This window comes from Gavialis gangeticus, unplaced genomic scaffold, assembly GCF_001723915.1.
Source record: "Gavialis gangeticus isolate Ggan-Ray unplaced genomic scaffold, GavGan_comp1, whole genome shotgun sequence".
Lineage (NCBI taxonomy): Eukaryota > Metazoa > Chordata > Crocodylia > Gavialidae > Gavialis > Gavialis gangeticus.
Window position 1 is genome coordinate 202,852,132 of NW_017728992.1, and position 16,654 is coordinate 202,868,785.

At 50.8% G+C, this 16,654-nt stretch overlaps 1 protein-coding gene across 1 annotated transcript in view; it reads right to left on the bottom strand.

Moving 5' to 3' along the window:
- LOC109299145 (serine/threonine-protein phosphatase 6 regulatory ankyrin repeat subunit B-like) overlaps positions 1-16,654 on the bottom strand; it is an 80,299-nt gene that overhangs the window by 18,742 nt on the left and 44,903 nt on the right. Inside the window, exons 12-19 of the mRNA XM_019519690.1 lie at positions 13,903-14,031; positions 12,990-13,118; positions 10,801-10,917; positions 9,072-9,170; positions 8,360-8,560; positions 6,201-6,299; positions 2,510-2,716; positions 557-658 (exon numbers count right to left, since the gene is read on the bottom strand). Of these exons, the coding sequence (XP_019375235.1) occupies positions 557-658; positions 2,510-2,716; positions 6,201-6,299; positions 8,360-8,560; positions 9,072-9,170; positions 10,801-10,917; positions 12,990-13,118; positions 13,903-14,031 (1,083 nt within the window). The remainder of the gene's footprint in view (positions 1-556; positions 659-2,509; positions 2,717-6,200; positions 6,300-8,359; positions 8,561-9,071; positions 9,171-10,800; positions 10,918-12,989; positions 13,119-13,902; positions 14,032-16,654) is intronic.

Below are 16,654 nucleotides of genomic sequence, written 5' to 3' on the forward strand. Positions count from 1 at the left end.
TCACCGCCCAATCATGCTTGGAGTCCCACCAAGTCTCCGTCGCACATGCAGACATGGGCAATAACGGGCCAAAAATGGAGACCAGCATTAGCCTGGAGGTTTTGGAAGCACCATGGAGGAGAAGCAGGCAAGTTCTTTACAGGTAAGTCATCTCTCACAGCTGGTGACAGGGGGTTGTGACACCTGCAGCCCTCGACAGAACAAGCTGCCGTGTCACAACCCTTTCATGGTGTTGAAGTTTCAGGGTCACCATCCTGGGACCAGGCCGAGCGATGCACTGGCGGGGGGTGAGGCTGGAAGCACCAAGACTGAGGACTGCTTTATAGCAATGGTAGTTAGGGGGTGAACCCAGACCCTTGCCCCCCATTTACAAGGGTACAAATCAATACTAGAAAAAAGAGCGCGAGTGTGAATACTAGGGAGGCTGCTTCCTTGCCAAAGGGAGATGCCCTTCCAAGATGCACTGCAGCCTGGGAGGGACATGGCTTCCCCACCCCCTGCATCTTTGGTTGGGGTTTCACGGCTGAGTCTGCGTGACTTGTAGGCAGCTACGTACACCATCCTCATCCGCAGCAGAAGCACCGGTCTGTAGCAGGACCTTCACCACCTCACAGTGCCCGCCGGCGGCTGCCAGGTGCAGGGGAGTAGCGCTGTTCGTCTGCAACACAAAGACGGGGCAGGTAGGCACCTCTGCCTCGGACCAGAGGAGAGATAGGAAGTGCGAGATGGGAAAGAAATGCCAGGGGAAGCATCCTGCATTGGACTAACGCGACAGAGCATTAGCATCACGGCCGGTTCCCCTCAAACGCCTCCACCCCGTGTCTGCTCAGCACCCCTTCAGCTTTCAGAGGCCACCTACAATTTTCCTGGAAGCTGCAGGCAGAGCACAGAAGTGCAAACAGCCTGTGTTGCATTTAAATGGGGAGGCCGGGAGGCAATCCCAACCCTCTTTTTGTCCTGGCAAACAGAAATCAGCCAGTAGTGTCCCTTCAAGGGACGTGCATGGAGCAAACACCCCTGCAGCCAAAGCCCATCAGGCAGCCCCTGGAGTGCAGCATAGATACAAGTAGTAGGAGGCCGTACTGAAAAAAAGCTCAAGGCTGTCACGGCGCTGGCAAAGAGCATGCCACCAGGGGACATGTGGAAAACAGGCTTCTTCAGATGCACGGGCACACTCCCCAAACCCAAACCCAGACTGAAATATTCAGGAAGACATGGGAAGGTGAGATTCAGGTCCCACATCTACGGCTCAAGCCTGTGTTGGCAAAGCACAAGCTGCGAGATATCGTGTTGTGAGCAGTTACTGGAGAGATTCCCCTCCTCTGTGTGTGTCTGTGAGACTTTGCCTGAAGGCATTTCTGCTTTCATGTCATCATGAGAAACAGCTGAGCCTGCAGGGCGTATGCAAAGCCTTCATTTGCTTTGGCAGATGCTGGCTTCTGCAAGCGCCACGTGTTTCTAAGGCAGAAGAGCAGCTCTTAAGGCAAAGCTGCATTCTCCCATTTTCACTCAACATGACCAGGGGGGTACTTCTGCAGCTACAGCCCTGTGGCCATGCAATAAGCATGAATCAGGCCCCGAGAATTACCCAGCTGTACCTGGCCAGGACACAACCGCAGGTTTCAGCAGAAGGGGGTAGGTGGGGTAAGACCCCTCTCCCTTTTTATAGGTCCAGCATCTTGTTCAAGATAACCCCAGAGAGCATCCAGGGTGGAAGTCCATTTTTTTATACTAACTTTCTACTTCCTAATCCTTCTGGGCCTCCTCCAGCTTTGCAGATGGACTCTTGGATCCGCTCTGCTCAACACAATCCGGCTGTAGAGATTTCATAGACACAGACACTAGGGCTGGAAGGGACCTCGGGAGATCATCGAGTCCAGCCCCCCGCCCCAGGGGCAGGAAGTCAGCTGGGGTCAAAGGATCCCAGCAAGATCAGTGTCCAAACGCTTCTTAAAGGAGTGCAGAGTAGGTGCTTGGGGGCTTGGACAGTAAACAAATTTTGCCTAATGTCCAGCCTGAAACGGTCTTGGAGGAGTTTGTGACCATAGGTCCTTGTCATCCCTTGGGATGCTCTGGTGAACGGCGTTCCCCCAGATCCTGGTGCATACCCCGATGTACTTATAGGCAGCCACCAGGTCACCCCTGAGCTTGTGCTTTTCCAGGCTGAAGAGTCCCATGGCTCTCAGCCGCTCTCCATAAGGGCCTGCTCTCCGGCCCTCTGATCATCCATGCGGCTCTCTTCTGGACTCGTTAAAACTTCTCTGCATCCTTCTTGAATTGGGGAGCCCACAATTGGATGCAGTCCTCCTGCTGTGGCGGGAGGACGACATCCTGGGATTTACTTGAGATCCCCCAAGTACAGCTGGATGACGACATCCTGCGATTTACTTGAGAAGCATCTACGGATGCAAGCCAGAGTTTGGTTTGCTTGACTATCGCATGGGTGGCTCATGTTCATACATGGCATTGGTGGCTCGTGTTCATGAACCCAGAGGACCCCGCGACTGACCTTGTTGCGCGCGGTGGTTACCCCAGCTTTATTAAACTTCAGCAGCTCCTTGACCACCGCGATGCTGCCCTTGGAAGCGGCAATGTGGGCACAGGTAGATCCTTCCACGTTGGCTGACGTCACCAGTTCGGGCTTGTGCTTCAGAAAGACCTTCACCACTTCCGAATGGTCATTCTCAGCAGCCAGGTGCAGCGGCGTTTGCCCTTGCTGCGGGAAGAAAAACAAATCAGGCTCAGGACGCAATGACACTGCAACCGAGTAGCCAATAGCTCGGGGCTGGGCTGCATTGGTTTCTCTCACGCGTGCCAAGACAGTCTCACTGCAAAGGAGGTTTTCCCCCAAGTTCGGAGGTTCACATTTCAACATGCTGAAAGCAGCTCCTTGGAAGACTGAAAGCTCAGACAGGGGTCGTGTTTTGGGTAGACCCACGATGATTTTGGCCAAGTTGCTTGAAAGAAAATCAATTGAACATCTACAAGGAGTGAATGGAAAAGACTTTTAACCTCCAGCACCCGGGGCCAAGGGTCTGCTTTTTCAGTCAGCAAAGCAGGGTGGGTTGCTAATTTTTCAACGGGCAAAAAAGCATGGGGACAAGGGAAAGGGAAAGGGTGGCAGTCCCTTGTCATGTCTATGATGATCTCACAAGGTCCCTTCCAGCCCCTAATGTCTATGTCTATGTTTAGGCATCAGCACTAGCAAAACAAACCCCAACCAAAACCCCTCAAAAACCCTGTTTTCTGGCTTCGGTCACTGCTCACGGAGATACCTGTGTGCCAGCAGCACTGAACCTCCACCCTTCAGAAGATGGTCCTCAGGATGAGAGAGCCAGGATCTCATCTCTGGGCTCTTGAGATGCCTGGCGGAGGAACTGGGCTCGTGGCAGGGGGCTTCTCTAGCGGGGAACGCAGGGGGCAGACGACAGGAAAGCCGGGGACAGCAGCTGCGAATGTGGGGTGCTGAGAGACAGAGCTTCTTGGAAACGAGAGCTTGCTGGAGTAGTGGACCTCAGGATTTCTGAGCAGGAAAACTGCCTGCTCTTCATTTCTCCCGTGTTCAGGGAAATAGCACTTTGGGGACATTTTTTTCAAAGCAAACTAGATTGTACCAAGAATTTATCTACCAGCCCCATCAATTTCTCATCCAAATGCTGGCTAACACCTTGGGCCAAAGGGGCAACGGATGTAATACAAATGCAACCCAACATAGCACTCATTAGAAGTCGGACCCTTTACATGGTCTTTCAAGCCAGCTTCCCCGTCTGCTGTATTTGTGGGAGGTGCGTGCATGCACAGAGCTCGTCTGTGACTCAGGCGTAGTGAAGGACCGGCAGCTGCACTGCCAAATATAAATCAGTGCCGACTGATTCATTTGCTGACTGTCTCATCAGAAGCACCGAGGACTGAAAGAGTCCTGGAGAACTACCTGTCCTCTTCTCAGTAGCGGCCCTTGGGATTATAGTCAAAGCCTGCGGATGTGGTGATGGAAACTTGCACCCTACTGTACCACATTTGTGTCTATACACAGGACTTCGGCATCCAGGACTCTCCACCCAGCCCTATTCAGTCAGATTCTCCACTTTCTGTCCACAGCTGAGAATTTCCCCAGTGGGAAAATGTGCTTTCAACTTGTTTTAAAGCTGGTGGGAGTTGCCTTTTCCTTCTCAGCACAGAGCTTATTTCTGGAGGAGGAACCATCATGAGCGCAGGGCAAGCCTGAGCACATTTATTCCCCAATGCTCAGCCTATGGGCAATCCCTTAGGATTTTATGCCACAGTGTAAAACAGCAGTCTCTAGCCTGTTTGAATGTCAGGGAAGTGTAACTCATCCTTGTCCTCCAGCTCTATGCCAAGAGGATCTCATTGCAGGACAGCCCTTTTGCTTAAAAGATAAGTAACGACTCAACACCTCACTAACCGTGACTTAATGCTGGTGCTGGGCCTTTCTAAAGCTGTATTTTCTGCCCCGATCGGCCCTGCTTTCCAAGGACACAAAGGTAGGCTGTTTTCTAAAGCATGACTCTTACTGTTATTTTTAGCTGAGAAACTGATGGGGAGAGTGACAGGAAAATCAGCCGTGGAAGCAGGCCAGAGAGTGAAATATCCGGTCGTAAAAGCCAGCCCAGAAAGTTTGCAATAAAATATCTATACGTAGGGGGGGAAAAGCAACATCGGACATAAAGCAGAGCCGCAAGACACGATGAGTGATATCTGGCGTGCAGGCTGGGAGATGTAAATCCTCCCATCAACACAAGAACAACCCTCCGCATCTCAATCTCATCTTCCCTCCGGGAAGCCCGTACTAGTGAATTCAGCCTTGCCACAGTCCTCCGAGGCATCGCTGATGCCAGTTTGCTGGAAGGGAAACTGAGGCACAGGGAAGCAAAGTCAGTAGCCCACGACCAAAAAGGAAATTGGTGGTGAAGCACCAGGGATAGCACCTAGACCTCCCCGCACCCAGCCTAGTCCTGTGCTTTAACCATTAGACAAGGCTTCTTTCCTGCCATAATAAACATGTCTTTGGGGAACAGCAGAGGCCTTTTTTAGCTGATGCTGCCTCCGTCTGGACCTCACAATAGGCCCTCCCCAGACCTGCCTCCTCTAGGAAGAGGCTGTCTCCTGCGGGACAGTGGGTCATCGTGGTATACTGCTAACAACTGAGAGCAACTCAGTGCCAGGGATGGATCCGGTTCAAGTCAGCAATAGATGAGAGCCAGGGAAGGGAACCGGGCTGATTTCAGCCCCCACACACTGAGATTAAATTGGATGGCATTATGCAGCATCTTTCCAAGGGATGAGGCAGTTGTGTTGAGACAGGCAACAGATAACTCCAGCACCTGGTAGAGCACCTACGGCTTAGGCAAACAGCTACCGCTGGGTAAGCTGCGGACACAAAGCGCCTACAACAGTGTCACATGCAGGGCAGTTTTGCCTCTGATTTTTGCCTGGGGTTATTCCACAGCAGGGTTAGTGACACTGGTGGGAGCTGTGCCCTGGGCATCCCCTCCTTCGTATACTGCTATGAAGGCCAGTTATGCCCATGTAACATGCTGTGGGTCCAAGGCCCGGGACTCAGGACATACAAGTTCTAACCCTAATCCTCAAGCCACTTAGCTGTACGTTTCCTCGCAGCACCTCCAGATGTGGATAGGACCACTGCCTGAAGCAGGCAAGCTAGTCAGTGCTTGTGGATCGATGGAGGGGGGTTGTAGGACGGGTGAGTGTTGTTTGTTTAGAGGGGGCTCCGAAAGAGGAGTCAGAAGGTTCTCATAATCAAAGGGCTATAGGATTTGGAGCTGAATGGCAATAATTGCCCATTAGAAGGACAAAAGTGGTGAAGCAGTATCCAACCGGCAACCAAAATAGGCTTGCAACTTAGCCTAGGGTCGCCCCTCCCTTCGCTGGCATCAGGAAAACTAGAGCTGAAATACGGGATGGGGAAGAGAAGCCTTGTGGGTAATATCGAGGCCCTGGGTTGTTTCCAGACATAAAAAGCCTGAAGGATACAAGGAAAAATGAAACTATTTTTCCTTTGGCAGCCCAAGCGGGACCTTCTGAACTGCAGGATGTTTTGCTCAAGAACATGCACTTGTTTCACTTGAGCTTGTGAAGCTGCCCCCAAGGGCTGCAGCGGTGAGCAGCTGTTAGGGGGAAGGGCTCCTCTGTGCAGGGCTCCCTGCAGACGGGGCACTTACAATGTCTGAAGCATTCACATCGGCACCCAGGCTCAGCAGGCTGGCGCACACATCCAGCTGCCCGTTCAGCGCCGCCAGGTGCAGCGGGGTCCGCTTGCTCTGCACAGGAAGACAAAAAAGGTAGTTTGCCCCCCAGCATGTGCTGCCGCTGCATGCATTTCTCCCAGCTAGGCGATGGGGCCTCAGGAAAGGACCCATGTACATAGCAGTATGGGCAGGGACTTCTGCTGTCTGCTTCTGGCCTTGTCAGGACTATGGGTGCCTCTTCACTAGGCCAAAAGAGACTTGCTTGTCACATGTTGGCTAATGCATGGCAACCAACAGTACATACCATCCTAGAAGAGATGTGGCTTTCACATGTATTACATTGGGGCAAACATCTGGAGGAAACTTGAGTTTATCTTGATTTCCTATGAAGTGTAAAAGCCACACACTGTCCCGTCTTTTCTGGGGTTACCTCATACCCCACAAGTTAGCAAATATTAATCAAGATGAGGCAGAGGATTTTAATGGTGCAATCCTAGCACATACTAACTTAACACGTGTGAGAAAAGTCTAGTGCATGCAAGACCTGCTATTTCAAAGACGTTTCAACCCAGTTAGGTGAAAGCTTAGACAGTCCCTTTTACTTTAGCTTTACTAGCTGGGCCTGCATTAAAGGCAAGGGCCTTGTCCACCCTGGGCTTTTCAAGTGTGCTTACTGGCAGGTCAGCATCAAGCCTCTTAGTTTAGCGGAGGCACGAGTGACTGAGGAAACCACCAGTGACCCTGACACCCTCAGGAGATGCGGGTGCTTGCCTCAGAGCCTCCACATACTTCCTTGGACTGTGGATGAGGTCCTATACTGAGCACCTCCTAGAGAGACAGAACAGACCTGCCAGGCCCATGTGAGGAATGGATTAGACCCTCTTGACCCTGGTTTGCTCCAGAGGCTGACTTTGGCATAATTTAGACATCCCTCAATGCCAGCCTTAGTTATGGCAACTTCCCTTCAGCTTACACACCTTACACACCACAGGCAGACCTCGGATTTCCACAGCACTGCTTGTGGAGGGCCTGAAACACTAACTCCCAAATCTCTCTTGTCCTCTGCAGCAGGGCTGACTAAGAAGTCCCTGGAAGGCAGGTGTATGCCACTGTTGCACCATGCCAGCCCCAGGGCAATCCTCCCTGAGCTGGATATGGGGGGGTTAGTGCCCCATAAAAGGTCACCATGGCTCTGGGCATTCCCAAGGATAAAGAACAATGATGGAGATCCCAGGCCATTTATCAACCCTGAGAAAAACAGAGCAGAGCTACAGCAGGATGGGCACCATTGGAGAGTGAGGAGTGTGGCAGTGGGGATGGACACCACCCAGAGAGCCGATTCATTCCTTCCCAACAGGCACGGGCTTGGCTGCCTGCCTTTGGTAACTTCCCTAGGTCCTTGGGGAATCTTTTCTGGGATCCTTGTTAGAGCACTTCCAAACATATCCAAAGAGTCTGAGAAACCGTGTCCATTAGGGAGACGCACGTGTGGGGGGTGGAAGAACGGAGGCACTTTTCTGCTGCTTTGACATAGCTCCGTGCCTCCTTTTTGCTGAGCCTGGACACAGGAGCTATTTATGTCCCAGCTGAGTAGAGCCAGGCTTCAGCAACGACGCTCATTAAAATGTAAGGCCAAGCTCTCATGTAGAGTGGGGTCGGGAAAGGGCAGGAGGAGAGAATGTGGACTTTTGGTATCTAACTTAACCTCTGGGACGCTGCCGTTTACCCGAACCCCTCCGAGATCCCGACGGGACCGACTTGCATCTGTCGTGAACACCTCTCTGAAGGGATGCATATCTCTCCAGCTGGTGTCAGCCAGGAGCTCTGTTTTGGACTCAGTGTTATTTGCACTTGAGTTTCTACAACCTCAGAATACATTTTTAAATAAACCCTCCCGGACATCTGGCAGCTTGTTTGCTTCTGTCACTCAGAGCTTTGGCCTCAAAAGCTGCTTCCTTTTGGCCTCTTGTTCATTCTATTTTCTCATTTCTCAAAAATGAGATCAAGTAGCCGGCTGAGAGCATCACCGAGGAGGCGCCCAGCACACAGGCACCCTTGGCACAGTTGGATTGAAGTTGTGCTCCTCTCCCTGGTGTGCACCCAGTTAATCCCCACAATCCCCCCCTCCTTACCAGGGTCATAGCGTCGATGCTGGCCAGGTGGGTCTCCACTAGGAGTTTGACCAGGTGGTTGTAGCCGTTTTGAGCGCTCAGGTGAAGGGGCGTCAGGCCCAGCTTGGTCCTGGCATTCACAAAGGCCTTGTACCACAGCAGGAGGTCTGCAATCTGGTCATGGCCATTTTCTGCTGCTAGGTGCAAGGCAGCTTTCCCTTGCTGCAAACAAAGCCACAAAAGCAGCTACTACATCATACACTGAGTCCAAAAAACCCCAAGCAGACAGGCCCACAAAGCCAGGGAGTTTATGCCTGGCCTTTTCTCGTTGGGGCTAGAGGATAATAGACACCGTCAGAAGAAACCAATGGGGAGTTTCACCTATAGTCAAAGCAGTGCATTATAGTACAGGCTTTGGGCATGGGTATATGAGTGAGCAATGCTGCCCTGCAGTGGCTGAACCCATGGAGACCATATAGCACCTCCTACTGCCATAGTGAAAAGATCAAGTGTGAGAGGCCTGTGGTCCTGGATATCAGTTCAAGCCCCCACTGCCTGGGAATTTAGATGGTCCTTTGTGGAGCTGTCACCCCCTGCCACCGGCACCCTCGAACCACGTCTGCACTTCTGTCAGCACTGCCCTGTCCATCAGGAGCAGAAGACACGGGATCTTCCTTCTCCAACCCCCTGCCCCGACAGGGCTGCAGCGGTATCAGCAAGGCGTGTGCACTACCTCATCGAACACGTCAACACGGGCATGGGTCTGTAGCAGGATCCTCACGACCGCAGTGTGTCCTTGCGCAGCTGCCTCCAGCAGAGGGGACCAGCCATTCTGGAGAGGGAAGGCAGAGAGGAGGCCGACCTCAGAGAGACACAGCCAGCACTTTCTGGTCTTAATGCATGCCGTCAAAGTGGGGTTGAGGAAAGGTGTCAGATCAGAAACCACCCAGAAAACACGGCCCGGGCAGCGCCTCATCTCACAGTACCTTCACAACAATTGCTGGAGAGACTCCCTTTAACAGCAGTGCATTCAGTAGGCGTTACACTGCGGACCTCTCTTCTGAGGTGGTTGCCAATTAATGCTGGTTTCCTCCATATTAGGAGAAGGACCGCTGGCTTGTTTTGTGCTGGCCATCAGGTGGCACTGACTTGCAGCTACCACCCACCCTGCAGAGATTTGAACCCATCACCAAGAGGCTCCTTAACCCTCACCATCCCTCTGTACATCTATGCCTCTAGATGGGGTGAATCTAAGGATTACCTTCAACCACCGCAGGTGATACAAGCTGCCCTTTCCCTTCTCCATCCTCTTGCTGCTCCGCATGCACGAAGCACCGAAGGAGACACAAATGGTGGGCTCCACCAGACAGGAAAAGGAAGCTCCAGCTGAGACGATGCCCACTATCTGTCTCTCCTTCTGCGCTTTCCTCGCGTTGTGGGCAGCTAACCTGAACTCTCCTTTCGAGACACTGTAGTCTGGGCCTTCCCCCCACTCCTCAGTCCCGGCCTGGCACCTTCCACAGAGATCACTCGCCCTAGGGGAAATCCCTCAGGGGAGTTAAAGAGATAAGGCAGGCATCAGTGTGGTTACCCATGATTACAGGATGCTATTTTATAGGGGTGTATGAATCGGGCAGTACTCGATTCAGATTCGGCCCAATTCGGGGGACAGCGATTCGACTCGCTGATTCGGATCACTGTCCCGATTCGATCTGGCCGAATCTGAAGGCTCAATTCTGATTGAAAGAATCAGCGATTCGGCCGTAGACACAGCTTTATATGTTTTTTTTTACATACCTCGCGGTATGCAGAAAAAACATATAAAAGCTGTGTATATGGCCAAACCATCAAATCTCTTCGAATCAATTCGGAGAGATTAATGGGTCTTCTGACTGGATTCGGATTTGGAGATTCAGCTGCCAAATCGGGCCAGATCTCCTCCACATTGAATCAGCAACTGAAGCTTCGCAGAGCCTTACTATTTTATCTGTTGACTAGGGAACAGAGCCTGTCACTGACTCAAATGGGAAGGACTCTTCTGCAGTGCTCCTGTTAATTTGGCAGCATCAGCGTATGCTGGCCGTTCACCATTTCCTCTGGCTATTCAGACTGAAAATTGCCCAGGATACAAAGTCTAGATCAGCACTTCCTGAAATGTGATCCATGAGGCCTGGAAAGGAGCCCCAGACCATTACTGTGCCTCTCCTTCACGCTAAGGTTTGATGGTTGGCATGCATGGATGTCTGCAAGAAGGGGCCAGGGTTGGCAGTGATCCACTGCTCCAAGATGCCTGGAGGTCTGCCCATCTAGATGTTTGCACAGGCTGCTCAATGCAAAGCAGGAGTTACTCACTCATCTGCTTTCCCCTGCAGTGTAAGTCTCCAAAGCATTGTTCCTGTTGAGAGACACTTCTCCTGTATCCAAAGCAGCTGAGAAGGGAAAGACAAGGAGGGCAGAAGTACCTTGGCTTGCTTGTTAATGGCCTGCTGCATCTGATGGGTGCTAATGTGCTTCAGCATCTCCAGCAGCACATCCGCATTGCCCACTCGGGCGCAGTAATGCAGGGGGGTCTCGAGTGACTGCAACAGAGACAGAAGCAAAGGAAATCAGGGACTTTGTTCCATGCATCCATGTGAAGATCAGACACACATTTATGCTAGGATAATCGTATTTGTGCCAGTGTGAAGAGGGAGGGGACACAATAGAAACTCCTTTGCTGGGGTAGCTTACTTGAATCCGGTGAAAGGTTTACCTTTAGAATAAAAACAGCAGTTAAAAAATACACCAGTGCAGGTGTCACGTGTCTGTATTTATCCTGGGGCAACCATTTGCTCCATGCAAACAGGATACTACCTGCTCCCCCCACCACCCAATGACTAGGCACTGTAATAGTGCCTCCTGCAGCAGCTATTCTGGGATAGCAGGTCATCTGTCTACTTGGGACACTGGGTAATTTCCATCATACTGCACAAGCAATGTGAATTACAGTGTTCACTTGTTATGGGGCCAGACCCTTAGTCTGAGAAATTTGCCGGCCACCTGCTCTAGAAGGACACTTTGAACATTAATCTGTTGGCTGAAATCAATGTCTTCATCAATGACCTGGAGACGGCATAGAGTGCACCCGCAGCAAGTTTGCAGATGACAGCAAGCTGGGGGGAGTAGTAGATATGCTGGAGAGCAGGGTTAGGATTCAGAGTGACCTAGACAAATTGGAGGATTGGGCCAAAAGGCATCTCATGAGGTTCAACAAGGACAAGTGCAAAGTCCTGCCCTTAGGAAGGAGCAATCCCATGCACTGGGACAGGCTGGGGGTGACTGGCTGGAAAAGGACCTCGGGGTGACAGGGGACGAGAAGCTGAACAGGAGCCAGCAGTGTGTCCTCGGTGCCAAGAAGGCTACCGGCATCTGCGGTTGCATCGGTAGGAGCATTGCCAGCAGATCAAGGGAAGTGATTTCCCCCCTCTATTCAGCACTGATGAGGCCACATCTGGAGTCCTGTGTCCAGTTTTGGGCCTCCCACTATAGGAAGGATGTGCGGAAATTGGAGAGAGTTCAGAGGAGGACAATGAAAATCATTGGGGGGCTGGGGGGATGTGACTTATGAGGGGAGGCTGAGGGAACTGGGTTTATTCAGTCTACAAAAGAGCAGATTGAGGGGGGATTTAATAGCAGCCTTCACCTCCCTGCAGGGGAGCTGCAAAGAGGATGGAGCTGGGCTGTTCTCAGTGGGGGCAGATGACAGGACAAGCAGCAATGGGCTCAAGTTGCAGCAAGGGAAGTTTAGGTTAGATATTAGGAAGAATTTTCTCACTAGGAGGGTAGTAAAACATAGGAACAGGTTACTCACAGAGGTGGTGCAATCTCCATGCTTGGAGGTTTTCAAAACCTGGCTAGACAAAGCCCTGGCTGGGCTGATGTAGTTGGGGCTGGTCCTGCTTGGAGCAGGGGGTTGGACTAGATGTGACTTCCTGAGCTCCCTTCCTACCCTCCTTTTCTATGATGTTATGAAACCTCAGCTGGTGAAAGCCCCATAGCTGCACAGAGGTCTAGGGAGTTACACTGATTTACACCAGCTGAGACTATGACCCGAAGATCCCCTAATGCCTCCCTGAGAAAAAAGGTGTGTTTGAGCGTTCCCAGTCCAATTCCTTCCTCACTGCTTTTGCAGCATGCCCTATCCCAGTTTCTTCCCTGGTTGCTGTGTTTGATCTCAGAGAAAGCTGCCTGCCCATGGTGCTGTGAGTATATAACTGGCAAAGTGCTCAGGAAGAAAAGTGCTAAAAATATTCTGGGCTTTTTTTCTCTATTTAATTATTTTCTCAGGCAGGACAGATAAGCTAAACAACATCCCAGTGGCTTTTTGGGGCATGTTTTCAAGAGAGCTGAGCACAGAAGCTGCTTTGACAAGGATATCAGTACGTTTGCCAGTAACTCCCCAGGAGTAAATGACTTCTGCCAGGAGCATATGGGACAAATCTAAAACAAAAAACTGCCACTGCATGGGGCTGGGAAAACCTATGCCCTGTTAGCTTTGAAGTTGATCCCCACAGCTCAGAACAGTCTTGCTAGGCTACCCAAGCCTATAAAATACAGCAACATCTTACAAGCACTGAACCTGCAATCTCCGAGGGCCCCAGGTTGCACGTACTAGCCTAGTGGTCCGAGAGATGTCGGCCTTGTACTCCAGGAGCATGGCAACAATCTTGGTTTCCTCCTCCTCCAAGTGGACCATGTCCTTCTTCACAGCTGCAGCCACGTGCAAGGGAGTTTCTCCTGCCTACAAAAGGGAAGGGATGAGGACCGTGGGTGCCTCTGGGCACACTCCTAGGCAGACCCTTTTGGAGGCACAGCCACTTGGAGCTAGCATACCACTCAAGAGAAAAAAACTCTGTAAGTCAGGAAACCTAGCCAACCACCTCTGAATCTCCTCCGTTCACACGTAGCTCACCTCAGCGCATCGTGCCCTGTGCTCAAAGTCCCTCTGTTATCCTTACCACCAGCCAATAATGTCCATTTCCCCAGCTGGGTCACCAGTCCTGTGGGAGAAGGTCTAGCCCTCAAAAGGGAACTTGCCCTTCTGCCTCTAGCTCAGGGAACATAAGGAGTGAACAAGAGCCCGCTACGGGCTCAAGGGCCTGCTCCAAAAGCCCTGGACATGAACAAGAATAATTCTGTCGACTTGCCTGGGTTTGGGGTCAGGATCATACCCTGGACCCTGGGACAAGGCCATTCAAATGCCACTGCCCTATTTAAATAGTGCTGGCCAGGTCCACTAGATTAAGGACATGGTTCTCATCCAGGCTTGGTGCCCAGCATACAAATGAGGACCACGTGCCGTGCTCCTTTTCACTTCTCCATAGGAGGAGGCTGCTGCTCGGATGGTCGCTCAGACTTTGCCATGGGCTGGTTACAAGTCTCAGGGTTGCATCTGTGGCTTTTGTCATGAGAGACTCGATCCCCCCAGTGCCACCCTTTCTCTTCCACCGCACACACGTGCACCTCACGGATACACATATGTGGGTTCATCTCAAGTGCAAGCTTTTCCCTCCTCCTCCACTCACCTTGTTTTCCATGCTGGCACAGGCAACAGCATCTGCATGGCTCTTCTCCTTGGCCAGGTAGCTGAGGATCTCCTCTACCACTGGCAGGTGGCAATGCCGTATTGCAATGTGAAGAGGGCACTCTCCAGCCTGCCAATGGAGATGAAGGACAAGAGGCAGCCTCCTCCTGTCTAAAGCTTAAGGTTGGCACGGGCATCCCACCATGACACAAAACACTCCCCTTCTTTCTACATCTTGGTCTACACCCAGCCCCAGTCCCTTCTGCCACCTGGATGTAAACTAGAGAACCAGCCTAGTGCTGATAAGGCTGAAGGTGACAGAGGGTCTAGGAAAGAGCAGGGTTCAGTGATGAAGAGGTGTGACCATTGCCACTTTGGAGGAGGATGGGCAGGAGGGACTTCCCTTAGCCTGATCAAGAGGCTTGCAAGACAGGGTGAGATCTGGCATGGAAGGGAGGGCATCTCAATCTCTCAAATCCCTTCAGAGTCAAATGCCTGTGGCTAAGAAATGCCTTTGTTCAGCCTTTGCTCTTTGCTGTCTTGTTCTGTTGTCTCTGAACCTAGGGTCCTAACCTAGGTGAGGTTCTGGGACAGAGTAACTGGGTAGCTGCCAGGTAGACTTAGGAGGTTTCAGGGTAGCTAGGCAGGAGCACTGCCTGTCCTCAGGAAGGATGTGCAGCTGTGGAGGACACATACAACTTCCACCTGCTTTAAAAGGAACATAAGGACATAGAAGAAGAAAAAGGGGGGGAGGGGTTGCCATAGGGCAGTGTCCATCACCTGTCAATACACCTGGTATATCTGCAAGCTTCTACAGCCATCTAACTGAGCTAAATACCCGTAACTTTAAACATGAATGAAGCAGGGTTAAAGCTGCAAAGCTTTTCTGCTCTTGCATCACTGCAGGAACATGCAATGTCACCGTTACCCCATAACAGCTTAAGCTGATATTATGTGATGCTAATGTAATACTTACAACTGTAAGAGGTGTGAACGCAAGAGCTGGTTCTCAGGCTCTAGAGCTAGAAACTTTTACTAGAGTCTGCTGAGAACCAGATGATTTGGAAGCCAAAGGGGCCAGTGACCAGGTCTACTTTTAACAGAGGAGTGATGCTCAGAGAGGCAATGGGCTGGGCTGTAACACTATCAGAACTATCATCCCAGTGAAGATAATGACAACAACCCAGGTTATTTCTTTTAAATCGTAATCCCCTTTGGACATCAGCTGTCAAGGAAGACAGTCAGGTATCCTACAGGAAGTCCCCAGATCGTGCCTTGGATCCTACTGAAGTGCTAAAGATCTTTGGCATTCAGAATCACTGCTTATAATTCACCCACCAGCTGGATTTTTGATAGTGAACACAAGGGGATCTGGCCTGTAAAAGAGCCTCCATGTCCAAACGCTAAGCAGGACTGGTCTCTGCCACCCCAGCCTTCCTATCTCCAAGGCTAAGTACAGATGGTCAAACCCCCCAAAGCTGAGTTGATTCAGTCTTTGCAGGTTAGTCTAAGCTGCGCAGATTGAACTGATAAGCAAGTGACCAGACATTCACTTTTGATTCTGGAAACGTAGCCATACGCCTGCAGTGGCCCAGGCCAAATGCTGGGGGTGCTAGAGCACACCTCCCTGCTGGCCTGGAGGAGACAGCCAAGGCTAGCCTGCTCACCCTGCGAGGGGGTGAGTTGTGGGGGAGGTGCAAAGCATCCTGGGATGCTGGAGGACTGAGTTAACTTGAATCTGGAGGGGATCTGGGAAAGAAGCTCAATGAATGGATTTAAACTAAAGCAGTGAAGTCTGATGCTAGATCCATCCAGGCTTACCTTAAACCATGTTTGGCCATTTTGAAAGTGGTTTATGTGCGCTTAACTTCTGTTGTGTTACAGATTTGAACCAGCTTCCGATCACTTATTCCAGTTTGTGCGTCATTTCTGCCCCTTGCCCTAGTCACCAAATGTAGCCAGCAAAAATGAAACAAAAACTGGGCTAAAGACCCTTTTACTTCTTTAAAATAAATCCCTCTCTATCAGAGAAGTCCCGAATAGTCCCTCTCCCTCCTGTTTTCCTTCTTATGAACCATTAGAAAGTTTCATGTTTTAACCACCTCTCCTTTTAAAGGTTTTTTTCCCCTGCCTGTCAAACCTCTGTAGCGAGTGACGGTCACAAGTTTCCAGTGAGTGAAGCCATCAGACAGTTTGGAAATCACCTCATTTTTTTTTGTGGTTTGTGTCCACCTTTTTAAATGCAATGTGTGATTAATGATCTGGAGAAAGGAAGCCTTGGTTCAAGATGGAGCTTCCCTCCTCTTCCTCAGTTAAGGAGCTCACAAAAATATGCTCTGAAACCCCTAAGAGGTTCTCCAGTAAAACCAAGGCAGATTAACTTTGACATTCCCAATATTTCTAAAGTAAAGAGCAAAACAGATATTGAACCAAGCAAGCCAAAATCTTTCAGGCCATCTTTCTGCCCCATGAGGAAGCCAAAAGAGCATAGGCCAAAAGAGTGAAAAGCCTTTTCAGATCCCGTTTGTCTTAAACTGGCAGTTTGGTGCATGGGTTTAGTTTTGAGCGAAAGTTAAAACTTCTGCATAGAGTCGGCTAGGATTTTTTCAACAAAGGTTTTTTTTTAAAAAAATCAGAAAATGCTGGTTCACTGAGACCGAATCTTTCTCCCTGAACATATGAGTTCCAATGAAATGTGGGTTTTTTTCAGGTCCCGAATAGCATTTTTGGTCAAAACTACACAGGTAGAGCGC